Raw genomic sequence first — 27,605 nt, 5'->3', positions numbered from 1 at the left:
ATATATATATATATATATATATATATATATATATATATATATATATAAAACAGTGTCTTCAGGGTTTGTATAACATTTTCACATATATTTGCTCTTTAAAATTTTACAACCTGTGAGGTCAATAGGAATTATGATTAACATTTTACAGATAAGAAAGCCAAAGTTCTAGGAGAGCAGGAGAAAAAAATACTGCTCAAAATTACATAGCTAGAAAAATGCACACCAGAAACCACAGACAGAAGTTATATTTTCTGACTCAAATCAAATCCCACTCCTTTATATTACATTGAACAGTACATCAAAAATTCTCACAATATAGAAATATTAAGTTCTACTTTTTAAAAAAATTAAGTTCTTGCCTATTTTTAGAGCTAATTTGGAAAAAAAATTATCTCTACTTCCAAAGTTGAAAATACAAAAATGAATTGTATAATTTCTGAATGTAAAAAAGAACAAATGATTTTTGCTTCTTTATTATACAATATAATCCCTTAGGAAGCTTGCATTTTATTTAAAATAACAGTTGAAATTTACTAAAATCTACATCAACATGTAGACGTATTACCATATTAGAAAAATAACTTCTTAAATCCTTTATTTAGGCACTGCCATTAACAAAGACCCAAGACTCCTAATGTAAAGATGAGGCAACAGTTGCTGCAAAGAACACCAGACGTACACACTTCATGGATGCTACCCTCATATTTCAGTGCTACCCTTGAAATTCCTGCAAGGAACACAGGGAATCACGTGGAAATTCCTTAAAGTTCACAATCAGAATTTTGAACTAAGATAACAAACTATTTGATTCATTATTAATCTCACTGAAATATTGTTTCTAAGCCCCTATTTTTTTTTCCTACACCAAGGCAGCTCCAGAGGAGCTCAAAATATTTATGATTTATTTATTATGACACATTAGATTGGATTATGAAAAAAACAACTTAAACTATTTCTTATTAAGGGCTCTGAATCTTAGTATCTCAATTTCACACATAACATGGGAAAGTTTTAAAGCCATGATTAAGGTAATCTTTTTTTTTTTTAAAGGTTTTATTTATTTGACAGAGCACAAGCAGAGGGAGAGAGAGGGAGAAGCAGGCTCCCTGCTGAGCAAGGAGCCCGATGTGGGACTCAATCCCAGGACCCTGGGATCATGACCCGGGCCGGAGGCAGCCACTTAACCGACTGAGCCACCCAGGCATCCCGATTAACGTAATCTTTTTAACACACACTGGCATTTTAAAAATATGGGCAAGAGGGGCGCCTGGCTGGCTCTCAGACAGTGGGGCATGCAACTCTTAATCTCAGGGTTGTGAGTTTGAGCCCCACAGTGGGTGTGGAGATTACTTAAAAATAAATCTTTAAAAAATATATTTAGGGGCGCCTGGGTGGCTCAGTCATTAAGCGTCTGCCTTCGGCTCAGGTCATGATCCCAGGGTCCTGGGATCGAGCCCCACATTGGGCTCCCTGCTCAGAGGGAAGCCTGCTTCCCCCTCTCCCACTCCCCCTGCTTGTGTTCCCTCTCTCGCTGTGTCTCTCTCTCTGTCAAATAAATAAAATCTTTAAAAAATAAAATAAATAAAATAAAATAAAAAATATATTTATATGGGCAAGATAACGAATTTTTCTTCACATTTTACTCTTTTTAAATGTAAAAGATATATACCTGCTCTCAACACATCCTTGTCAGAAGACCAAAAACCCATGAGATATAGTTCAATATTTAAGTTAATCTAAAGAACTGCAAAGCTACTTTACTAATAAATATTTGAGTATTTCTCTTACCTCTATTTCTGTACAATGTGAATATCCCAATTTACCTGTAATAAAAATACAAAAAGTTACTTCCAAAGGATTTTAGCTTTTTTATCACTGATAAAAATATTTTAGCTACCCTGGCATGGCTTCATTTTATCTATGAAAATCTATGCAAATGGAAGGTGCTAGAATGACCAATATTCTATAACGTCCTGCCTAGAGATTTGTTTAAATAGGCCCATAAGAAAACACTAAGTAGGAAGATGGGAAGAATATACTCAATTGTAATAAGACCTAAAACACACACACATATTTAATATGCATATATACAAGTTAATGAAATTAAAATAAAAATATTTTTATTGAAGTCTTACTTTCTTTTTAAAATACCTTCAAATATTTTAAAGGTATTTAAAAGGTATCTTTCAAAATATTCGAAAATACCTTCAAAAAATCTTTAAAAGATTCTTGGGCTTTTCTCCAAATATATATTCTAGTTTAAAGGTACAGTGATCATTTCAATGAAAGCATAAATGTCTCAAACTAATATTTTCTTTAATATATGATGGTTGTTTTTCTTTGATATATGATTAGATAAAACCACATAATTAATTTAGTAATTTTTCCAATAGAGGATCACCTAAAGAATAACTATAATTGAACAATATTTCACTGTACCAACATCAATTTTCTCTTCATCACTGAAACATAACAGCAAGGAACATGTACAATTATATCTTTCTGTCAATTTGGATGAATAAAACATATTTTTTAAATTAAAAAACAGCATTTTAAAGATCAATTAAGCAGTTTTAACAAAAAGAGTAGGTTACATATTTATATTGAGTACTGATCAATTTAATTTCCCCAGTCCACACTTCTTGAGTATCATTGTTCTCAGTTCAAACATACATTAACCTCTACCTCCTTCCCTCCAACAACACTCTCCTTCCTCCTAACTGCTTCCTCTCTCCAGCCTCTGACTCCCACACCTAGCCCTAGCCCACAGTGGTTGTTCCAGCAGTCTGTTTTCTTTAATGCTTAATGAGAATTTATACACCTTAGAGTTTATGATGATACCACACACACAAAAAAAGCCCACAATGTTTTTTATGTGCCTCCTGACTCTTAAAATGAAAAAATTGAAATCCACAATTTCTGATGACCTAATGATCTTAATGTGAAATACTGGCTGAAACTGAGACCAGAAAACAAGGGACCATGGGTTCTGTGGATTAAAAATTATATATGAGCAATAAATAAAGATTACATGAACATAGAAATAAAATGGGTTTAATATATAAAGGTTTTACATACTATGGTTTGATAAATACATAACTGTTATTTATATATTTATGTATTGTTAAATGAAACTATATATTTTATATATATTAAAGTTATTAAAGTTATATAGCATATATTTTTATTTATATATATATAGCTGCTCAGAACATCAGTGCTTTTAGTAGATTAATTATCCTATGACTCCTATAGAGAAGGTGATTAGCTTAACCTAGGAAAGTACTATAAACAGGAGCAGTTCAAAGAGGGGCACAGACTACCTCTCAACAAATCTGGGGAAGGGAAGGGAAAAGAAGGGAAGGGAAGGGAAGAAGAGAAAGAGGAGGCAGGGAGGGAGGGAGGGGAAAATACAGTGTTAAGACAACAATAACAGAGAGTAATCTCTTTGAGAGTACACAGATGTATATCTTCAGTATAATTATTCTTTGTTTAATATTTTATTTATTTATTTGACAGAGAGAGACACAGCAAGAGAGGGAACACAAGCAGGGGGAGTGGGAGAGAGAGAAGCAAGCTTCCCACCAAGTAGGGAGCCCGATGTGGGGCTCGATCCCAGGAACCTGGGATCATGACCTGAGCTGAAGGCAGACGCTTAACTACTAAGCCACTCAGGCACTCCATTCAGGATAATAATTCTTAAGGTAAATAGAATTGCAAAGAAAGTGGTAGGTTTGTTATTGGTAGTAAAGTTGGTAAAAAATTTTGAAATGGTTTTATATGTATTGTAGCATTGAGCAAACAAATATGCTGATGTTGCTGGGAATCATGAACTGAAGGAGAAAGACCATACAAACCTAACATGTGGGAAGGAGAGGAAGAGCCCTGTGGTAGTGAACTGGAATTAGGGGTATTATCTAATTTCAAAAAAAAATACTTCCTAGCTCTTCTTCCAAAAGAGGGAGAAGTAACAGCACCCCATTTTGCAAGAGCACACCTTGACCATTTCCCCTCAAAGGAACCAGTACTCAGGGGATTGGCTGACTCCATGGACGGGACAAGTGGAGGTGAGGCCATTTCAGACAGTGCGCTGTGTAAGGCCTAGCCCTGAACAACCAAGGTTATGAAATGGGTTTACCAAGATGTGAAATTACAAGATAAGCTGGAACATCTTTCTGTATCAGAAAGTAATGAAGTACTCGAAGAATAACAGAGTGATGTCAAAATGGCACAAGTCCTACGAAATAAGGTTTTTTCCCTGACCTCTATTATAAAACTGAAAATGCTTTCCTATCAAGAGCACCAAAAATTTCTGTGTGAGTGCACCATCACTTCTGGTTATTCAATTTGATCTGGTGACTAAATCATGCAACTATGGAAATGTGGTTAACTATGAAGTGCCTGACCACCTACACTACTCTGCCATCCAAATCCCTGCCCAGACTCTGATGCAGGAATTAGAAAATCCCAATTACAAGACAGCAGAGCTTAAAGGAACCTTGGAAATGATCCTGCCCAATCCATTCGTTTTATAGATGAGTAATCTGAGCCTGACGAGTCAAATGACTTGCACAAAATGACAGAGCTAAGAACAGACTCCAAGCCTCCTGATCCTTGTCATGCGCACTGGTGTGGTTTTGTTCTCCTGTCCGCCATTCCCGTGTGCAGGGACCAGTGGGGTTAGGGAAAGGGACTGCGGAGGTGCTATCACAGCAATCTACCCATTATAATACTGCTTCTGGAGAAATGGGGGAAATGTACTCCTTGATTTAGCAGTTGGAAACTGCCAATATGGCAACCAAGAAATTTTCATTTGACAACTGTTGAGTCCTTCTTTAAAGGTTACCACCTTTCCGGAGCCAAACCTAAGGAATCCCTCTAAAACCTAGAATCCTAGGACTTCACTTTTACAAGTCGAGTAAACTAAGCCAATGGTAGGCCTAACCAAGGTTTCAGATTATTAAATGCAGTGCATTAGTTCTTTCAATAAGACTAACAACTTTACTGATTTATTGTTAATTAAAAGGTTAGATTAACTATCTGACAATGCAAAATAAAAGGAAATATTTGGAATGATATTTAAACATTAAGTTTCAAAATACTCCAATATTATTAACATACTTATACATTAGGAAGAAGGATGATTTGCACAGCAAGCCAAAACTTCAGCTCGGTGTTTCCCAAAAAGAATGGGCATTTTAATAATGCTGGAAGAATCAAGGCTGTGTTTTTTAGGCCCTTCTTTTTAACTCATTCTGAAATATCCAATCTGCTCTTAAGATTTACTAGACAAGTTCCCTCATGTCCTAGGAAATACAAAAACCAGTCTTCCTATAAACTGATATAAAATGGCTTTAAGGGATGCCTGGGTGCCTCAGTCGGTTAAGTGTCTGGCTTTGGCTCAGGTCGTGATCCCTGGGTCCTGGGATTGGGTCCGCATCAGGCTCCTTGCTCAGCAGGGAGCCTGTTTCTCCCTCTCCCTCTGCCCGCCACTCCCTCTGCTTGTGCTCTCTCTTTCTCTGACAAATAAATAAATAAAATCTTAAAAAATGAAAAAATAAAATAAAATGGCTTTAAAAAATGAACTATTCCTGGGTGCCTGGGTGGCTCAGTCATTAAGCGTCTGCCTTCGGCTCAGGTCATGATCCCAGGGTCCTGGGATCGAGCCCCGCATCGGGCTCCCTGCTCCACAGGAAGCCTGCTTCTCCCTCTCCCACTCCCCCTGCTTGTGTTCCCTCTCTCGCGCTCTCTCTCTGTCAAATAAATAAATAAAATCTTTAAAAAAAAAAAAAAATAAATAAATAAATAATGAACTATTCCTAATGTAAAATGTCATAAAGAACACCTCAACTAAGATAACGAAGACATTTTAAATCCTAAATGCTGATAATCAGACACTTTCATTCAAAAGTCTGCTCATTGTTACCAGAGAGACCATTTCAGTGAACACGTCTTGGTAGACCCACTCATAACCTTGGCTGTTCAGGGTTAGGCCTCACACCACACACTCTCTGAAATGGCCTCAGTCCAGTGGAATCACAAAATCTGACAGACCACACAACTATGGTGGAAATTAAGGCACAGTTTCAGAAAAAATTTAAGGTGCTCATGTAGATGTATAATACTTTTAAATTACGGTGGTAGAAACCTCAGCATACAGCTGAACTGTCTGTCACATAGTCACATTATCAAAATGATTCAAATTAGCTGAATAAGCAGAAGGCAAACATGCCTGCCAGAAAGACACAGAACCCCTATAATCTTTACAATAAATAAACAGCTCTCAGATTTATTCTCCAAATTTCTCCCATGTGAGCAAACTACGGGCAATGATTGGGTCCATCTGATCCTGTGAAAGTATGTTATTTTTTCATGAGCTGAGCATTCAGTAGATACACCCTGTCCTCCTGGCAGTTTGCCTCTGCCCCTCTCATTCATTCAATAAATATATGCTGAACACCTACTAAATACTAAAATACTGATGATACAGCAGCAAACAAGCTACACATAGTCCTTGCTCCCTAGGGCTTATATCTTAGTGAACACAGACCCAAAGAAGCAATCAAATAAAATTAATTACAACTGGTAATAAATGCTATTAAGGACAGAAAAGGGAGAGAGAAAATAACAGAAATGATCCAATTTAGAATAGTAAGGCATGACTCCTTGAGAAGATGACATTTAAATAGAGACTGTGAAGTTGGGTAGCAGCTAACTGCAGGGCTGAGGGAAGAACCTGTCCCAGAACCAGGAGGCAGCCTGTGGTAAGGCTCTGGAAGTGTTTGGTAGGTGGGTAGCATAAAATGCATTTGGAAAGACAGGCAGGGGCAGATCACACAGGCCTTTCAGGACAGTGTAAGAAGTTTAGTTAGGTTTGATGTTAAGTACAATGGGAAGCTACTGGACGTTAACATTAAGCAAGGGCATGAGCTGATTCAAGGTGGGTTTCCAGGTTGGTCCTGCTCTGTGGAGAGGGTCAAGGTGAAAACATGGAGGGTGGACAGCCCCACTGTCCTGGATAGCAACAGGGGGGTGGGGGCGGGGCAGCAAACATGGAGGACAGCCAGCCCAGGTGGTGGCAGTGACCAGGAAGAAAAGTAGAAAATTAAGATATAATTCAGAAGCAGAATTAACAGGTAATGGATTGGACTGGGGGTAGAGCAGGGTGAGAAGGAAAGAATGATACCCTGAACAAGTGCCATGTTTTCAGGAACATTATTCTCAAAGACTTAATCAAAACCGATTAACATCAAGCATACGTTTAAGAACTCTAATACTCTGGGGGCACCCAGCTGGCTCAGTTGGAAGAGCGTGTGACTCTTGATCTCAGGGTCGTGAGTTTGAGCCCCATGTTGGGGGTAGAGATTACTTAAATAAATAAAGATAAATTTAAAAAAAAAAAGAGCTCTAATAGTCTTTAAGAGACAAGTATATATTAGGTACACTTTCTGGACAGCTTTTATATGAATACTAGAGAAAAAGAGTACAGTTTTAAACAGGCCAAAATTTAGCAATAAAATAATCCCTGCAGCCTAATCACACCTGGGTTTCTTAAACACTGTGGCCACTGAGGGCTCAGAATCCATGACCAGATGTTTCAGTGTGAAAAGTTAGGACACTGAAACTGCGCAGTCTTTAGCTTACACCCATCTCCCCCAACAAAATCATTTTTGCCAAGTTATATTTTTAACGAAAAAAAATGTTATACATTTGACACAAGAAACAGCCATATAAGGGATACTTCTACTTTGGTTGTTAAATGATCAAATCATTATCCTCTATGCCATAGCATTTCACTAGTAAAGCTGCTCAAAGATTAACAGAAATTTAGGATTTAGACATGGGAGAAAATTGGTATACTTGCTAACCAAAGACTGTGTGTTCATCAAGTTCCTCTTCCTGGACTGCCTGTCAGGAAGAATGGAATACAATTTAATGTTCCACTGCCACAATGGCCCTGTGCTAATGTATTTTCTTCTTCACAACAGTTGATGTTTAAGCAAGAATTTAAGTAAGCCTTTCGCATAGCTGCCCTGGGAAGGCAGTGAAGCAGAAGAGCAAGAGCAAGCCTTTAGACTTGTGCAGTCCTGGATTCGAATCTCACTTCCATACTTAACTGTGTGATGTGACTTTAAAGTAAAATCCTTCCCAGAGTTTCCCACTTTCTCATCTACAAGAAAAGGGAATAATATCTACCTCATGAGGCTTATGTGAAAATTAGATGAAAAACAAAATGTTTTGAAGGGCTCTGCATGATGCCTCCTGCAGGGAGGGGCTCAGCAAATGGTAGCTAAGCTTACCACTATTAACCCTGTGGAAAGACAAGAGATATAGATAAACTAAAATAGAGTCCTAAGGAAAACTGGCATAGCAAAATATGTTTACTAGGATTACAACCATATAAAAGGGATACCAATTTTGAAATGAAAAAGCAGCTAAATCATATGAAAAATCATAAAATTCCACTCATTTTTACACTTCATTAAGATCTTTAAAAGCCACTACCTTTTACTTTATACCTCTCTGCAGACGTTCCTCACACATACCTTCCCCCAAACTCCTTATCTGATGGTGCCCAGGATGATGACACTCATCGGTCAAACAGATGGAGCTCAGCAATGGCTCAGGCTGGGGTGGTGAAGTGAAGTTTCATCAGTTATTACTCAAAACTGAAAATAAGAAAGCTTGAAATGGCAATCTCTATAATCAACTCATAAATAAAAAGACTATAAAGTCTGCAGAACCTGTGAATACTTTACATGGCAAAGTGATTTTGTAGCTGTGATTAAGTTAAGGCTCTAGAGATGGGGAGATTATGCTAGATTATCCAGGCGGAACCAATGTAACCACAAGGAGCTTTATGAGAGACAGGAGAGTCCAAGGAGCTGTTATGATGGATGCAAAGACTGGAGCCATGTGAATGCAAGAAGGGGGACACAAGGCAAGGAATGTGGACAGTCTCTAGAAGCTGGAAGAGGAAAGGACCAGATTCTCCCCTGCAGCATCCAGAAGGAATAGAGCCCTGCAAATAGCTTGATTTTAGCCCACAAGACCCATTTTCAGACTTCTAACCACCAGAACTTTAAGGTAATAATTTTGTGTTGTTTTAACCACGACATTAATAGTGATCTGGTACAGGGTATGAATACACAGACCATGAAAAGGTCAAAGCAATATGACATGCTCTCATCATCCCAAACACAACCCCCAGGCTACCCTGTGTACAGTCTAATCCCATGCAGAATGTCCCAGAGTAAGAACTACCCCCCCTCCCGGCACAAGGCAATAAAACACAGTGATTAAGAACAAGGGTTCCAGGCCAGACTCCTGGGGCTTGAATCCCAGGTAGGTTACTGGCTAAATTTAAGGCCTCTACACATCAGTCTTCCATATGTAAGGCAGAGGCTAAGAAGAGTACCTGTCTTGGGGCGCCTGGATAGCTCAGTTGGTTAAGCGTCTGCCTTTGGCTCAGGTCATGATACCAGGGTCCTGAGATTGAGTCTGAAGTTGTTGGGCTCCCTGATCAGTGGGGAGCCTGCTCTGCCTTCTCCTTCTGCCCCTCCCCACCATGCTCTCTCTCAAATAAATAATCTTTATGTGGTGCCTGGGTGGTTCAGTCGGTGAAGCGTCTGCCTTCGGCTCAGGTCTTGATCCCAGGGTCCTGGGATGGAGCCCCGCGTGGGGCTCTCTGCTCAGTGGGGAGCCTGCTTCTTCCTCTGCCTGCCGCTCCCCCCTGCTTGTGCTCTCTCTCTCTCTGTCAAATAAATAAAATCTTTAAAAATAAATAAATAAATATATATATATATACACACACACATATATATATAATGTTTAAAAAAGAAGAGTACCTATCTCATAGAATTGTTGTGAGGATCAAAAGAAATAATCCAAGAAAACTGCTCAACTCACTGCCTGTCACTGAGTATAAGCACTTAATATTAGCTCTATTACCATTTAAGTCTTTGAGCCTTCTCTCCAAGGAGAAAATAAGCCAAAAGACCCTTATCTCCCAAACCCAAAAAGCTGTAAGTCAACAGATCACTTGGCCCCTTAGATACCTATATAATTTAACAAGCCCTCACCCATGCCCTGGCCTGTAGGTGCAAAGCCCGCCACCCAATCTCTGTAAGTTCTAGGGGTCTCCTGTGTCTGCACGCAGTGTCAACCTGAAGAGAACGCAGCTGACCCTTCCTACATTTGTTAAACTTTCCTGAAGCTATGAGACTCACAGGGAGGCATTCCAGCCCTCACCCTTCCCTGTTCTCCCTGCATCCCCTCACCATCTCCCTCCTGCTTGTCTCCTCAGGGTAGCTTAGTGGTCGCCTTTTACTGCCAGCGCACACCCTTGAGGGTCTTATCTTACCTCCCAAGTGCTCCCTCCAAAACTGACAGCACTCTAAGAATGATTCTGGTTATTATAATTTTTCATCTCCCTACCTTGAACATCTCTTGCTGAAAACTTCATTTCTATTTTTACAAGACACCAACATTAAGGGAAATGCTATGAGCAGTGGAACTATTCCAAACACCTCTGCCAGAAATGTATTAAGGACAAAAGGCATCCATCCAAACTACCCTGACCATTTCTAGAAATAACATCCCATTCAAACCAAACCCCACAATGCTCTTTTAAACTCTAAGAAAATTGTTAATGAAATATCTCATTAATACTTATAGTTAATCAATACTTGCTCTATATAGATCAAACATATTGTAACCCTGGTATAAAACCTTCATTTTTACAGCTGAGGAGGCTCAAGCTCTAGAGAATAAATGACTCACTGAAGGTCAAAGAACTGTGACCAGTTACCCAGGCTGCTGACCCACCCAACTGTCCTACATTCTCTCCTAGCTCAGTAAGGGAAAGACTAGGAAGCAATGGATGCCCAAAAGTGAAGCACAGGGTCAGCACTAGTGGGGAAAGTTTGGGAATTTTAAAAACAAACTTTCTTGTTTAAAAATTTTATTTATTTATTTGAGAGAGAGTGAGAGAGGGACCATGAGCTGGGGGGGGGGGGGGGGGAGAGGGAAAGGGAGAAGAGCCCAAGGCGGGACTCGATCCCAGGACCCTGGGATTGTGACATGAGTCGAAGGCAGATGCTTAGCCAACTGAGCCACCTAGGTGTCCCTAAAAACAAACTTTCTAAGTACCACTTTGGTTTACTTGTCCACCGCTCATGACTAATAAATGTGGGTAAAGAAAAAAAATATGCTGTCTATGTGAGCTTAATGCCGTCTTAATAGAACAAAGAATCCCTGACTAATCAATATGAACAATACATTTAATCACATTTTGTAGGATCTGGACCATAATCTTATTATTTTAAAGAACTGTAGAGGCATAAAGACATCACATTTTTTTGAAGAGCTGGTGAAAAGTGGATTAAAATTTTTGGGGGGTGGGGGAGTGCAGAGGGAGAGGGAGAGAATCCCAAGCAGGCTCCAAGCCCAGCAGCTCAGAGCCTGATGCAGGGGATCGATCTCACAAACTTGAGATCATGACCTGAGCCAAAATCAAGACTCGGACTCTTAACCAACTGAGCCACCCAGGTGTCCCAAAAAACATGGCTTCTTATTGCCAGTCACTTTCCTCGGGACTAAAGTCTAGCCCTTGGACCTCCTATCAGTGGCTAAAACCAACTACCAGACTTCCCCAGCAGAGACCACTTACTGGCTCTTATCTGCAGCTACTGTCTGCCCTTTCTGGCTCTGCTTGCTCATCAGATGAGTGGATTTCTTGGGGCCTGGCTGCTGTACCAAACACCCCTGATTTCCAGCCCTCCATGAGGGTAGGCCTCACCACCGTCATGGCCACCCCCAATCTTGGAGAAGTTTGGCCCAGACCCCAAACCCTTCCAACTTATTCCATGGTACTAGAGTGGCCAATTTGTAACTGATCTTGTTGTGAAATGAAAGTTTTAAAAATATGTTTTCTTGGGGTGCCCGGCTGGCTCTGTCAAAGAAGCATGTGACTCTTGATCTTGGGGTTGTGAGTTTGAGCCCCACATGGGGTTCATATAAAACATATAAAAAATATGTTTTCTTAATTATTAGTATTATTTTTTTCTTCCTATTCAGCAACCTCAATTAACCAAACTTTATATCATCTCACAGAACAAATATCATTAAATACCAAGTATTTTCCACTAAAAAATAATTTCAGCATAACTATTTTCAATAAAACTCAAGTATTACTTTTGCCTATTTTATGTAATATGGCAACACTCAAAACTTGTATAGCAAAAAGGTTTCATCTCTTGTGCCAATTCAAACTAAATGACAGTGACAGTCTAGAATGCTATCCTCAAAAGAGCTGTGAGGGCAAGTATGGGGTGGGAGGCACCCATGGCCATTTAGCCATGGGAACAGAAGGGAGTGACAATGCAGAAGCCACATTCCTGACACTCCTGTGTTAGAGGACGGGATGATGGAAGTTGTGGTTCTTTTTGTAAACAGTGTGGACTTGCAATAAAATTTTTCCCTAGTGATATTAATTCAAACACTAATTGCTTAAATTTCATGAGACCTCAAAAATACACTGAGATCACACAGCACTCTACCACTTTATTCAAGAATAAGGAGAACTTGGAGGGGAACTTCCCCAATCCAAATCCTAAAAAGAGGTCTAGTAGCAAGTGCCAATTCTAAACAGTTTTGTATTTCCCAGCAAATAAATTCTGGTTTTCATGTATTTCATAAGTGTCACTGTGTTATTCTCCTTAGAATCTCCTCTCCCACTCTGGCATCTGATCATGAAGGAGACCATCCTAGCCAACAGAACCCTTCCAGCAAGGTATCTCAGGTACTTCTATCTCTGAACACAAGTGCCTTTAGTTATAGCACCGTAACTGCCACCCATATTCACTTACCCCAGTATGTTACAATAACAAGCGTCAGAGCTGAGAATTAAAACCACACCTTCTGCTGCCTACTCTTATATCTTATATCTGTGTTACCATGTGACGTTCAACAGGTGATCTGCAACCTTCTGGAAGAGCAAAGGAACTTGTTAGGAATAAATATGACTCCACTGGAAAAATATTTTTTCCAGGCCAATTTAATTTCTAACAAGTATAAGTCATCATCTTCCCACCCTATGCTGCCTCTCCTGCCTTCCCAGCAGCCAGGCACCCAGGTGGGAAGTCTGAGAGCCTTCCAAGAGTCCTTCCTCTTTCTCACCCCCATACCAAAACCTAAAGGGCCATGTCCTGTACTATTTCCTAGATCATTCTCAACCTGACTCTTTCTCCCCATTTCTACTGCCCTCATTCAGACCTCCAACATCTCCTATCTGAGGAGCCATAATACTCCCAACTGGTTAGGCAACTTAAAGGCTACTAAGATCTAACGATAGTATGAAATGCCTACTGGTATCTCTGCCCTTGTTTTTACCCAATTCAATCCACCTTCTCCAAAACTCCCATAGTCATCTTTCCCAAAAGAGAAATCTGCTTGTAAGCATTTTCCTGCTTAAAAGCTTATACGGCTCTCCATTGCCTATACAGGCTATAAATACAAACTCAACAGTACGGCACAAAAATGTCCTTCATAACCTGGTCCCAGTCAACATACGTTTCTAGCCTGTCTCATTCTCCACCGCGCCCCCGCACATCCTATGCTCCAGGCACAGTGGACGCCCACTGCAAAGAAGACAAACAGGTTCAACCTCACGTGCCAACTCCACAAATCATTGGTAGTGGCTGCCTGAAGCACAGCTGAGAACTCTAAAGCTGCTTATAAATTTAGCAGCAAAAATGCAATGACTGATCTAACAGTGTCTGCTTTTGGTATGGGGAAGTGGGCGTCAGCACAAATGCCATTCTACGATCCACGTACTACTGTTCTTGGAATAGTTTTCCACATTTCTGCTTCTGCCTAAGTGTCTTCCTTCTATCCCACTGCTCATCCTTCAAAGCCTCTCCAGAAAATCGGTCTCTTTTGCGAAACCTGCCCTATATCATACCAGCAGTCAGTCGCCCTCACCCTTGGGCTCACACAGTTTTCTGTACATGTCTCTATTACTTTAGAATTACTGCAACTATACTGTAAGTGTTAGCTTATGTACCTGTGATCTTCTTGAAGGTATGGGTGCACTTTTTCTTTGTGTCTTCAAATCTAGTACAGTGCACTTTGAAGGCACTCATGTGCTGGTGGAATGAATAAATGAAATGGTGTAATGGGAGATTCCTCTAATACAGTATTATCACTAAAATCCAGGAAGAAACGGCCAAGCCCAGAACCGACAACCCGTGGTGACTGTTAGTGCGGCATTCTACCACTACTCATCAGCTATGTCTATATACATCTTTATCTCTCAAGAATACAAGGTATTAAAGAGTATACTAGATATAAATTTGGCCTTCAGTTAGACTAGGCCATGAAGAAAATGGGAAGTATGAGGGAAAAAGACAACAGACCCAAATTTTTAAAAATGCATTCGCATAAGTAGCACAAAAAGATCTGAGTTAGTTTTCAGAAGTTAAATATGGACCCACAAATCCCACTATTATTAGGGATATAGACTTTCCATATACACGACACTAGTCAAATCCTTATTAAATTTATACCAATGTCCCAGATTGGTTTTAATGTTTTAAAGTTTGTGAGGTGCATAAGGGAAATGCAAATCAAAACTACAATGAGGTAGTCCCACCTCACACCTGTCAGAATGGCTAAAATCAAGAACACAAGAAACAACAGGTGTTGGCGAGGATGTGGAGAAAAAGAAACAATTGTGCACTGTTGGTGAGAATGCAAACTGGTACAGCCACTGTGGAAAACAGTGTGGAGGTTCCTCAAAAAGTTAAAAATGGAACTACCCTATCACCTGTAAATCACACTACTGGTATTTACCCCAAAAATACAAAAAATTAATTCAAAGGGATACACACCACTATGTTTACAGCAGCATTATCTACAATAGCCAAGATATGGAAGCAGTTCTGTGTCCATCAATTGATGAATGGATAAAAAAAAAGTGGTGTGTGTGTGTATTTATATATATATATAATATATAAAAATATATAATATATATATTATGGAATATCACTGAGCCATGAAAAAGAATGAAATCTTGCCATTTGGAATGACATGGATGGAGCTAGAGAGTATAATGCTATGCAAAATAACTCAGTCAGAGAAAGACAAATATCATATGATTTCACTCATATGTGGAATTTAAGAAACAAATGAGCAAAGAGGAAAAAAAGAGAGAGACACAAATCCAAAAACAAACTTAATTATAGAGAACAAATGGATGGTTACCAGAGGGGAGATGGGTGGGGAAATAAGTTAAATAGGTGATGGGGATTGAGGAGTGCACTTGTCCTGATGAGCGCCAGGTAATATATGGAAATGCTGAATCACTATTTGTACACCTGAAACTAATGTAACACTGTATGTTAACTAGAATTAAACAAAAACTTTTAAAAAATTTAAATTAAAAAAGAAAATAAAGTTTGTGAGGTGCAATCATTATGGAAAACTTTTGGCAGTACCTACTAATACTGAAAATACCCATACACTATGAACTAGCAATTCCACTTTCTGGTATATACTCAACACAAATGCTACATTTGTTCACCAAAAACATGCTTACTAATGTTCACAACAGCATTATCCATAATTCCCAATACCTGAATACCCAAATGTAAGATCCAAAAAATCAAACATCCATGGATAAATTATGGTATATTCATACAAGGGAATATGATACTAAAATGTGAATGAACAAACTACAACTATATGCAACAATATGGATCAATCTCACAAAGTTCAGAGAAAAAAAGTTAAGACATTAGGTAGTATAATACTACTTGATTCTATACACCTAAGTTCAAATATAGGCAAAACTTATGGTGTTAGAAGTCATGATAGGGGTGCCTGGGTGGCTCAGTCATTAAGCGTCTGCCTTCAGCTCAGGTCATGATCCCAGGGTCCTGGGATCGAGCCCTGCATCGGGCTCCCTGCTCTGCGGGAAGCCTGCTTCTCCCTCTCCTACTCCCCCTGCTTGTGCTCCCTGTCTCGCTGTGTCTCTCTGTCAAATAAATAAATAAAATCTTAAAAAAAAAAAAAAGTCATGATAGTGGTGACTTGGTGGTGACTTAGTGGTGGTTGGTGACTGAAAGTGTTCACAAACAGGCCTGCTGGGATGCTAATAACATTCTGTTCCTTGATCTGTATTCTGGTTACATGAGTGTATTCACATTGTGAAAATTCATCATTTATGCACTTTTCTATGAGTTACATCTTAATTAAAATTTGTTGTTAAAAGGAAAACAAAATCGGGGCACCTGGGTGGCTCAGTCGATTAGGTGTCTAACTCTTGATTTCACCTCAGGTCATGATCTCAGGGTCAGGAGATGGAGCCCCACATCGGGCTCTGTGCTGGGCGTGGAGCCTACTTAAGATTCTCTCTCCCTCTCCCTCTGTCCCTCGTCCCCACCTCTCTCGCCCTCTACAAATTAATTAATTAATTAGGTGCATGCCCATTTAAGGTTATAATATCTTCATGGTGGTTTTATCCTTTTATCAATGTGGCTATAGTTGACATGTATAGGGTTACACCAGCTTTCCTTTTTTTTTTTGACTGAATGAATTTAGCCATTTTTTTTACTGAATTCTGGGTGAATTTAACAGTGGCAGGCCTGCACTAAAGTAAATACTAAAGGAGTTCTTCAGGCAGGAGGAAAATGGATCCCAAAAGAAAGTAATGCAGAAAGAAACACAGAGCATGGAAAGGGCAAATATGTGGAAAATCTAAATGAATATTAAATTGTACAAAAATATTGTCTTATATTTAAAATCTATGATAAACTAAAATACACATCAACAATCATACAACAACAGAAGGAGATACAAGAAGTTAGAATGTTCTATGATCTTTGCATTGTCTGGAGAGTAATACAGTAAGTAATTTATATAGACTTTAATAAAAATTCAACAATGCATGTTGTAAAGTAACTACTAAAAGAATAGTAAAGGAATGTACAGTAAGCCAGCTAATGAAGGAGAAAATTTTAGCAATTAAAAAAATTCTTAACGAAAAAGAAGGTAAGGGAGAGAAAATGAATACAGACCTGGTGGGACAAATAGAAAGCAGATAGTAAGATGGTATATTTTCAAACCCAAGTAATTATATTAAATGTAAACAGAGTAAGGAATCCAATTTAAAATTAATGATCATTATATTACATAAACAACAAATCCAAACTATATCCTGCTTGTAAAAGACACACCTTAAATGTAAGAATGCTAAAAACTTGAAAGTAAAATTATGGGAAGGAATATACCATGCAAAGATTAATCAAACAAATCTGGTGTTTTTTAAAAAAAAAAAAAAGGAAAGCTGGTGTAACCATATACATGTCAACTATAGCCACATTGATAAAAGGGTAAAACCACCATGAAGATATTATAACCTTAAATGGGTATGCACCTAACAATATAGCCTCCATATATAAGTAAAAATTGACAGAATAATGCATGAATCAAAGAAGAAATAACAAAGAAAATCAGAAAGATATTTGAATCCAATGATAATAAAAATGTGATGTATCAAAACTTCTATTCATCAAAACATACCATTAACATGAAAAGGAAAGCTACAGAGTTGGGAGAAGATATCTATAACATATATAACTGGCAAATGGCTTGTATAAGAATATATAAAAATCGTAACATATAATAATAAGAAAAGACAAAAAATATAAATTGATTAGAGGTTACCAGGGCCTGGGGGAAATTGAGAATGGGCAGTTACTGCTTAATGGGTACAGAGTTTCTGTTTGTGTGATGAAAAATTTTGGAAATAGTGGTGATGGTCGTACAACATTGTGAATGTAATCAATGCCTTTAATTAAATGGTTAAAATGATAACATTTATGTTTTATAAGAAAAAAATACTACTGAGGGTTGCTGGAGGGGAGGGGGTGGGGGAAGGGGGTGGCTGGGTGATGGACATTGGGGAGGGTATGTGTTGTGGTGAGCGCTGTGTGTTAAGACTGATGAATTACAGACCTGTACCCCTGAAACAAATAATATATTATGTTATTAAAAAAAGAAAGAAAGAAAAAAAATACTAGACAAATAGTCAAAAGACCTGAACAGGAATTTCACAAAAGAGATGATATGGCCAATAAAACTATGAAAAGGCATTCAACATGATTAGCCATCAGATAAATGCAACTCAAAGCCATTATGAAAGATGTACCATAACATACCTGCCAAAATAGGTAAACTTTTCTTTTTTTTAATTACATTCCCAAATAGTACAGTGGATGTGGTACAACAGACACATTGCTAATAAGAAAGGTAACCTGAAAAACCACTTTGGAAAACTACTTGGCAATATCTACTGAAACTTAAGAGACACATGGGCAACAATCCAGCAATTTTACTAGATATATACCTACCAGAAGTGCATACATATATTCAAGAGAGTTTATAGTGGTATTATTTAAAATAATAGCTAAAACTCCAAACATTTCATATGACCATCCACAGCAGGCTGGGTAAACGAATTTTGGTATTTTCATACAATTGAATACCATATAGCAATGAAAACAAATTAATGCTAGATGCAATAACAAGTAGTTTATCTCACAAACATAATTTTAAACAAAAGAAGGCAGACACAACAAACACATATTATAAGATTCTATACATACAAAGTTTACAAACAAGCAAGCCCAATCCGTGGTGATAAAAACTAAGACAATGATTATATATGTGGAAGACTTGTAGGCTACTTGTAATGCTCCTTTGTCCTCAATCAGGTTGGTGTTTACATGGTTGTATCATTAATGATTTGTGCACTTTCCTGTATGTATGCTGAACTTCCAAAAAAAGGAAAAACTTGTGAAAAAACCGGGGAAGTCCAAGAAATAAGTTTTGAGAAGGAAATGTCAAAAGAAATTATTTTTTTTAGAAGAAAAGTGGCCAAAGATTGAATTAATACAACATACCCCCCAAAAATGTTTAAGAGATCCTACCAACATTTCATTACCAGGCTATCATCACTGAAACAAAAAAACCTATTGAACTCTCATGCAACTAGATGAAATGTGCTTAAACAAAAAAATACTATTGGACTCCTACACAACTAGTTGAAATTTGCTTAAATTGCTTAAAAATTTGATAGGACATTTTCTTAATGTATTTTCTTTGTATGATGAGGGCAATACCAGCAGCAAAACAGAACAGGGTGTCATGGAATGTCTATCCTTCATACATTTAAAAATCAATAGAATGCCGGTGAGATATTGACCTGAGAAGGGCAAAGGCTGAACCAGATAAGCCCAATAAATTCAATGAATGAATAAACAAATCTTACCTGTTCTACCACTCAGAAGTAACTACACAGAAGTTAGAATTAGGGAAAATATTACTAGCTTTCTCAATTAATTTGCATGGCTTTATATAAATCAGTATTTTTCTGGTCCCTAAAGTATTCATGATCCCATGCAACAGTTTGAAATACTTAGCCAAAACCAAAAACCATTTGCCCAGTGATAGTTTTCATCTCTTCTGTTTGCTTGGTTAAGACATTTTATGAGCATATCACAAGAGTGTATTTTATCCACATGCTGTACTGCAGAGCAGTAATGAGGATGTATTTTTACAAAATGGGGAACTATTTCAAATGTGGTTGATCGCCAACATTCTGCATGGTTCCGCTGCAGCTTTAAGGACAGACACCACTAGCCCAGAGTATCCATAAGACTTATAAGAGGAAGGCCAATGATCACAGGATTTGTCCAAACCAGTTCTTGACCATCCACATACCTCAGTCAATCCATACTTGACTCTAGGCCACATTTCACTGACCTCCCCTCATCTCCAGTATATCCAAATTGATAGCCCAATATTGGCTGCTCTGGCTTCTGTTCCCAGGTACCTCTCCCTTCTGATAAACAGTGGGTACAGACTGCTCTCTCTTAACCTCTCTATTCAACTTGGCTCTAAGGTATTCATTACATAACTGCTGAAAGGATGAGCAAATACACAGACAGTGGTAGGCATGCCAATATAAGCAAGATACCAAAAAGAGATACTTCATAAATCTAACAAAGTTTGAACATCAAAAATAAGTAAACCTTTTATTATTTCAATTCTTCTTCCATATTAAAAACAAAACAACCCCAGTATCAACAAGCATAACCAGTGCTGAGCTCCTTAGGGATATGTCTGATTGTAGGACGGGGATGAAAAATACATGTCGTAAGCCTTAAAACATCTTGTAGTGCCAGAAAGTGAAGATGTGCTCAAAAACACAAAAGGATGGCTGCATGTCAAAGGCACACAGGAGATGACTGGTTGGCTCAGTCGGTTAAGCGGTTATGTGGCTGCCTTCAGCTCAGGTCATCCCAGGACCCTGGGATGGAGACCTGCAGCAGGCTCCCTGCTTCTCCCCCAGCTTGTGTTCTCTCTCATTCTCTCTCTCTCTCAAATAAATAAAATCTTAAAAAACGGAAAAAAAAAAAAAAAAGGAGGGACAGAGGAGCCAACCTGAAGGAGCTCCCACTGGCCACAGTTGGAACAATCTGACTAAAAACATAACATGGTAATGAATAACAAAGTATAAAATATACATGATGCCAGAATGATGTAAATAAATAAGTAAATGGGGGAGAAGGGACAAATCTTCCTTACAGAAGAATTCCAAATAATATTACGCAGTAATATAAAATTATATTAAAATTAAGTAATATAAAATTAAATAGTAATAATAATAGTCATTCATCCCCCTGGAGGAGGCCCCCTTCTCCAACGCAGGCTGGGCTTAGTGACTCCTTTCCAAAGAACAGAGTATAGAAAAAGGTAAAAACAGTAACTCTTTAGGCAGAGAAACCTGGCAAACAAAGGTGCACATCACCAGTGGTGCTGTGTGGATATAATGTGCCTCAATCCTATGTGATGAGAGGAGCCTTCCCCTCAGTGGTAATTCCTTGCCCAAACACATAACCCCAGTCTAGTCAAGAAAATGTCAGGCAAACCTAAATGGAAGGACAGTCTACAAAACCCCTGACCAGTACCCCTCAAGACTGTCAAGTCGGGGGAAACAAGGAAAGTGTAAGAAATCACAACAGACCAGAAGAGACTAAGGAGACATGAGGACTAAATGCGATATGGTATTCTGGATGGGATTCTAAAACAGGAAAAGGCCATTAATAGAAAAATGAAGTCCAGAGTTAATAGTAGTCCAGAGTTAATAGTTCCAAATGAAGTCTGGAGTTAATAGTAATGCGCCAATGCTGGCTTCTTAGTTTTGACAAAGACACCACACTAGTATAAGATGTTAACATTAGGAGAACTGGGTAGAGTACACAGGAATTTCTGTGCTAACTTTGCAACTTTTCTGTAAATCTAAAATTATCTCGAAATAAAAAGTTAATCCAAAAACCCACTATATTTGGCAATATTTTCCTCATAATTTTAAACAAATATCTGGAAGAGAATAGTTTATTTTTTCTACTTAGCCAACAGGAGGCAAATGAAAAACATAATATGGCTCTGATGACAGTATTATGAAAGTGGGATGGGAACTGTTGCCATTTTACAGAATTTATGATGCAGGAAAGTGATTCTGACCTTACAAATAAAATAGGCAGAGCGTGACTCATCATCTCGTACCAACATATAGTCCTTGGTAGATCAATGATTGTTTTCTTCAAAAGCTGAGTCAAAATTCTTGGTGAGGCTACACTGTGGGCTTCCCAACAAAGTCCCAACTTACTTACATACCCATATCTGTATATGACTAAACTCCCCTGTTTTCCTTTGCATAGGGCAGAAAAACAGATATAAACCACAAAGCATTATTTCAAAATTTTTCCCAAAAACGTCTGTGGCTACTCCCACACAACCCAACACAACTAGAAGTACGCTGAAGGGTAAACTGGAGTCAACAGTGACACCAATCTTACTGATTATGGCTAAAATATCTTAATTTTGCAAATGACCATCTGCACATATTGTGCGCAGGGGCCTATAAGAGACCTATGTAAATGAGTGGGCTCAGAGTTGAAGCTTCATTAGCTGCATGGTAAACTTATCGATGTGTTTATGTTTTATTTTCTCTTCTTCGATGACTAGAACTATTTATCTTTACATTACTCATGGAAACTTGAACACTGCTTGCACATGGTAGGAACTCAATGCATTTTCTTTTTTAAGATTGTATTTATTTATTTGAGAGGGAGAGGAAGAGAGCACAAACTGAGGGAAGGGGCAGAGAGAGAGGAGAAGCAGACTCCCTACTGAGCAGGGAGTCCAATGCAGGGCTTGATCCCAGGACCCCAAGATCATGACCTGAACCAAAGGCAGACGTTCAACTGACTGAGCCACCCAGGCGTCCCTGCATGTTTTTAAAATTGAATTAGCCCAACATATTGGGAGATATTGTACAAATGGAATAATTCTTACCTATTACTATACCTGATGAGACATCTCACCAACCCCTAATACCATCATTCACCCCCAAACTCTACCCTGGACACATACACATAAATCTCAAATATTCCTTTCATTTAATGATCAGGATGTTAACACTCAAGAATTATACCAAGAATGAACAAGAACTCATGTTTTAAAACATGTTTTCGCTATTTCAACCTTCTCCACAAGTATTTGTTCTCTCTTTAAAATCAAATAGATATTATTTCAAGACCATTTTTCCCACCATATTAGCATGAAACTTACTGAGAAGCTTGACTGATCATGTCCTCTTTTCAAATCCCAAACAAAGCCCAATGTTCCCTATACCAAGGGATGCCTTTATTAGTATGCACCCAGGCTTCCATTGTTCCTCCCAGGAAAACCTATTACCAATCTAAGATTATTTTAAATCAAGATGCAGTCATAATTTTTTAAATGTTCTTTATACATCTAACATTAAAGATACATCAAAGATTTTGAAATCAAAATCTGAAATGTTATTTTTGTCAGATGGGTATTAAGGCCTAAGAGGCTGTTGAGACCATACAATGGTTCTAAGCTCTAATACTATTGTTATTAATAATTCTCTGTGGCATCCCAGGAAAAAAAAGTTCTAATCTTGCGAAGGTCTGGAATATAACCTAAATTCCATCAGTGACTACTTCCTAAATAACGTGTATAATAAAATGAGTTCCAAATGCCAGTTAGGCATTCTGGTGACAAAGAGCAGGCCGTATATGCAGAGCCTGAGTGTCTTTAACTTGTTAATTAAATGTGTGAAAGCAAAAACTGCATCAACCTGCATATAAGAAACTTTTATCAAACAGTAAGGTTTACTATATGTACATAAACATTAGGGAAAATAAAAATGTTGTCAAACACCTAGGAAGAATCATAAGCCCTCTTGATTCTAAGCAATGTTTCCTTCTGTCATCACAGAAATACTTCATAAAATATGCTGCTTAAGACCCTATTTCATAATTTAATCATTTTTACTCTTAAGATATACTCTAAAGAACTAATTTTTTCCTTTTTCTTTATCTCCTTCAATCCTATATCATACTGCTTTCATGGCGATGTTAGTATATGGCACTAGATTATATCAGAATGCTAAACAAAACTGCTTGTTCTTCATTGTCTTCTTCCCATTTTGGTCTCATTTCCATGCCTCCCACATCTTTCATCATTTTCCTATTTCTCTTATAGGTATGTCTAATTTAATTCAAAGTGAATATGAACGTTCTGGATGTAGCAACACTGTTAAAAGTAAACAAGAACTAAAATCAATTACTACTACGTTTACCCCCAAAACAAGTCAAGAAAGCATGTGAGGGGTTATTTCTTCCTATGGGACTAAGGGGAGCAATACCACTTGTTCATTCAACTCAAGAGCAGAGGGAAGAGTGGCCAGCGCAAAGATTCACTCACTCGAGGATTACAGCCAGGATCCAATTCTCCACACTGAACACAATCCTGTGTACCACCCATCATCCGCTAGGCCTGTGGTTCTCAACAGGGGATGACTTTGCCCAGAGAAAACTTGGCCATGTCCAGGGACTTTTTTGATTGTCATGACTTGAGGGAGGGGATGGGTAGTTACTGGCATCCAGTGGGATGCTGCTGAACGTCCTACACAGGCATAGGCCAACACCATACTGAATTATTCAGCCAAAAATGAGAATGAGAAACCCTGACCCAAACCTTTGTGTTCCAATTTTTAATAAAAATGCAGAACAGCAGGACCACAGGCACCATGGTGGTGCAAAAGGACACAGAATTAGGGGAGAAAGGAAACTAAAAATTACTGAATATCTGCTACATAACAAGCCTTGCTTTAGTCACTTTACATGCATCGTCTCCCTTAAACCCTCTCGCGTGAAAAAGTGATCTATTCTCATTTTACAGATGAGAAGGCCGGACTCAGGGTGATTGTATATGCAGAGCTTAAGTGTCTCTAATTCATTAATTAAGGGAGGTTAAGGAACTTATTTAAGGTCACTCAGCTAGGAAGGGGAGGAATAAGGACCCAAATTCAAACCAAATCTGTTTATAAGCCTAGAGGTTAAAAGACCTGGATTTGATTCAAAGTCACCACTATGAATTTAAGCAAGTCCCTTAACTTCCCTAAACCTCCATTTGGAAATAAATCAATGGATAAACTGTGTGAAAATATAAATAGGATTGTATGTTGTTGCCAATCAACATACAATCCTATTAAACATCCTACAGTGAAAAAGTACTTCTTAGAATTGAGGCGTCATGATTACCATTTTTCCTTAAAAATAGAATTTATACATGTGCACGGTACTAAATTACTCAGCATTTTTAAGAATCAAGATTAAGTGTTCAGAAGACACTGCCTTCTGTAACCATGCAACTACTCTTAAATCCTAGGAGGAAATAAACTAACGTAAGCAACATTTTAGTATGAACTTCCTCAAGATTTTTAATCGATCAAGCCTAAAGTGCTGAAGACTATCAACAACTTTGGTTGGGCTCTCTCAACAACTGGTAGCCGAGATCATGAGCCAAACTAAGGAAGAAGAGGATGGATTATAAATTCATTACCGCTACTGCAGGGAAACTACTATTCTCTCCAAAAAGACAGAGTATTACATTGAGGTCAAGATAGTATCACTCACACTAATGATACAAAATAATAATAACAATAATAATTGATTTCAAAATGAGATTCTGATTTTTTTTTTTGACTCTCATCAGAATACATGAGTCTTTGACAAACTACTAGTAGGTCCATAAATATAACTTAAACCACATTCTTCTGGGATAAAGTTCAGAAGAAAGAATGTAAACTCCTGTTTGTTTCTTCCAGAGGTCAACAAACATTACCAATGCTGCTTCTAAAGAGGGTTGCACACAACCATTTTTCCCCTTGAAATGCCAGATTCCAAGGCATGGTTTTGCCATATTTTATAATAAATGTATCTTGGCATATCATGTTAATAGGTTGTAAGTAAATTATAATACCAAGTATTTCCCACTAACATTGTCCAAGTTTAAAAACAATAAACACATCGGGGCGCCTGGGTGGCTCAGTCGTTAAGCATCAGCCTTTGGCTCAGGTCATGATCCCAGGGTCCTGGGATCGAGCCCCTCATGGGCAGGAAGCCTGCTTCTCCCTCTCCCACTCCCCCTGCTTGTGTTCCCTCTCTTGCTGTGTCTCTCTCTGTCAAAATAAATAAATAAATAAATACAATAAATACAATAAACACATCAAATAAACTAAAAACGATTTGAAATAAAATAATTTCAAGAGAATTATGAAGAATAGATTTAAGTAAATGAAAGTTCTAAAATGTGTTTACCCAAAACACACACATTCTAATGTTCTGGGGGAAGTGAAACAATTGATAACTAAAATCTTGAATGTTTTTTATTTTAATCAATTTAGATAAGGATTTGCACTAAATGTCATTTTACTGACTAATGAATTACATCTTTCACCTTAAGCATTTTGACACTTCCATCAACTTTCTAAAAGTGAGGGCGGATTATTTCTCTATGTTTTTAATATACTTGCCTCTCAAAAGACTGAATTATAAAAACTGATAGGAGAAACCTATTATCAATCCCCTCATCATCATCACTAAATCTCTGAGTAAGCCCTAGCTACATAATAACGTGTAGGTGATAATCTCGAAGAATTTACGTTAGACAATAACCAAACTGAAATCCATTTTATCTGGTTTATCTGACATCCTGTCAACTTTTGACTTGACAAGCCTGTTTTTCCATCACAACAAATTTTAACACGCAGGTAAATAATAGTTATAACTTTCAGAAGCTAGAAATCATTATTTCGTCTCCTCCTGTTTCTCCCAATTTTCCTCGGGGCTTTTTATATTTCCAAACCGAAAGAATTTGTTGCCAAATTTTTAAAAATACTATTAGCTGACTACTCATTCTGAAAGGTATAATTTTCCTGACAGCAGAATTAACTATCCTTGACGAGATCTCACGTGAACCTTTCATAGCACCTACCACATCCCAAGTAAATAGCCCTGGCACGTAAGTATGTATACATAGCTTATCATGAAAAGGACCCAACCCACTCCATTTCCCAAACAAGACGCGGGCAGCTCTCCTATGACAGTCTGTACAATTACCAGCACCTTGGGCAGGTCCGCGGCCCTACTGCGGGGCGCAGGCCTGCCCGGACGCTCCCTTCACAATCCCCCTTTGTGCCGCTGCCGGCCCCCCACCCCCTGCTCCGACCTCCGTGGGGCCCCGCTAGACCACAGCGCCAGCACCACCACCTCCCCCCCCGCCCCCCGCCCTCCCCAGGCCCGGCTCCTCCCGGGTCTCCCTTGGGAGGTGGGCGTTCGCGGGGCGGAAGGGCAGGGCCCAGGGACTGCGAGGGGAAAGGGGAGCCGCGTTGGGGGGGGTCCTCCTGTCGGAGGTGGGGGTCGCGCGGCGGGAGGGCAGGGCCCAGGAATGCGAGGGAGAAAAAGGGGCCGCAGGGGGTCCTCCTGTGGGAGGTGGAGGTCGCGGGGCGGAAGGGCCCGGCCCGGGGCTGCGAGTGAAAGGGGGCCGCGGCGAGGGTTCTCCGTGGGGGCGCAGGTCGGCGGCCTCACCCGCAGCTGGGTGCGGCTCTCCCGCGTCGTCGGGCGCCAGTGTGACGGCGCCGTCCCTCCAGACGCGGATCTGCGCGGCTGAGCGCACGCGGCGACGGGGCTGGCGGTGGCCAGCGGCCGCGGCGCGCAGGGACCCGCAGCACTGGTAGCACACGGCCCACGCCTGCTCCTCGTTGATGGGCTGGTTGTAGAGCCGCAGGATCTCCTCCAGGCTCAGCGCGTCCGGGGCGCCGCCAGACGCCCCGGGGCCCGGAGGCCCCTCGCCGCCCGCTGGCTCCGCTCGGGGCTCCCCGCCGCCTGCCGGGCCCGCCGGCTGAGCCATCCCGCGGCTCGGCGCAGCGCTCCGCCGCCGCGCCGTGTGCCGGCGTATTTTCAGCTCCCGAGCATCGTCTCGGCGCGCCACCGCCTCCTCATCCCCGGAACCGCCCCGCCCAACCTGGCCGCGCGCGCCGCCGAGGGGGACCAAGTGGGGGACTGGGCGAGGGCCCGGCGGCCGTGGGCGAATGAAGAGCGGCGAGGACGCCGCGGCAGCCCTGACCAGGCCGCCCGCTGCCGCCAGCCCGTAGCGACGCG

General features: G+C 39.6%; 1 protein-coding gene across 1 annotated transcript in view; it reads right to left on the bottom strand.

The window, feature by feature from the left end:
• The window catches only part of LOC116628868 (protein spire homolog 1-like), a 129,111-nt gene extending 101,506 nt beyond the window's left edge, over positions 1-27,605 (bottom strand). Inside the window, exons 1-2 of the mRNA XM_032399195.1 lie at positions 27,033-27,605; positions 1,789-1,823 (exon numbers count right to left, since the gene is read on the bottom strand). Coding sequence (XP_032255086.1) covers positions 1,789-1,823; positions 27,033-27,354 — 357 coding nt within the window. The 5' untranslated portion in view covers positions 27,355-27,605. The remainder of the gene's footprint in view (positions 1-1,788; positions 1,824-27,032) is intronic.

The sequence above is a fragment of the Phoca vitulina genome, unplaced genomic scaffold (genome assembly GCF_004348235.1).
Source record: "Phoca vitulina isolate PV1807 unplaced genomic scaffold, GSC_HSeal_1.0 scaffold139, whole genome shotgun sequence".
Lineage (NCBI taxonomy): Eukaryota > Metazoa > Chordata > Mammalia > Carnivora > Phocidae > Phoca > Phoca vitulina.
The sequence above is the reverse complement of the archived record's forward strand: the minus strand, read 5'-3'. Positions and strand labels throughout refer to the sequence as shown.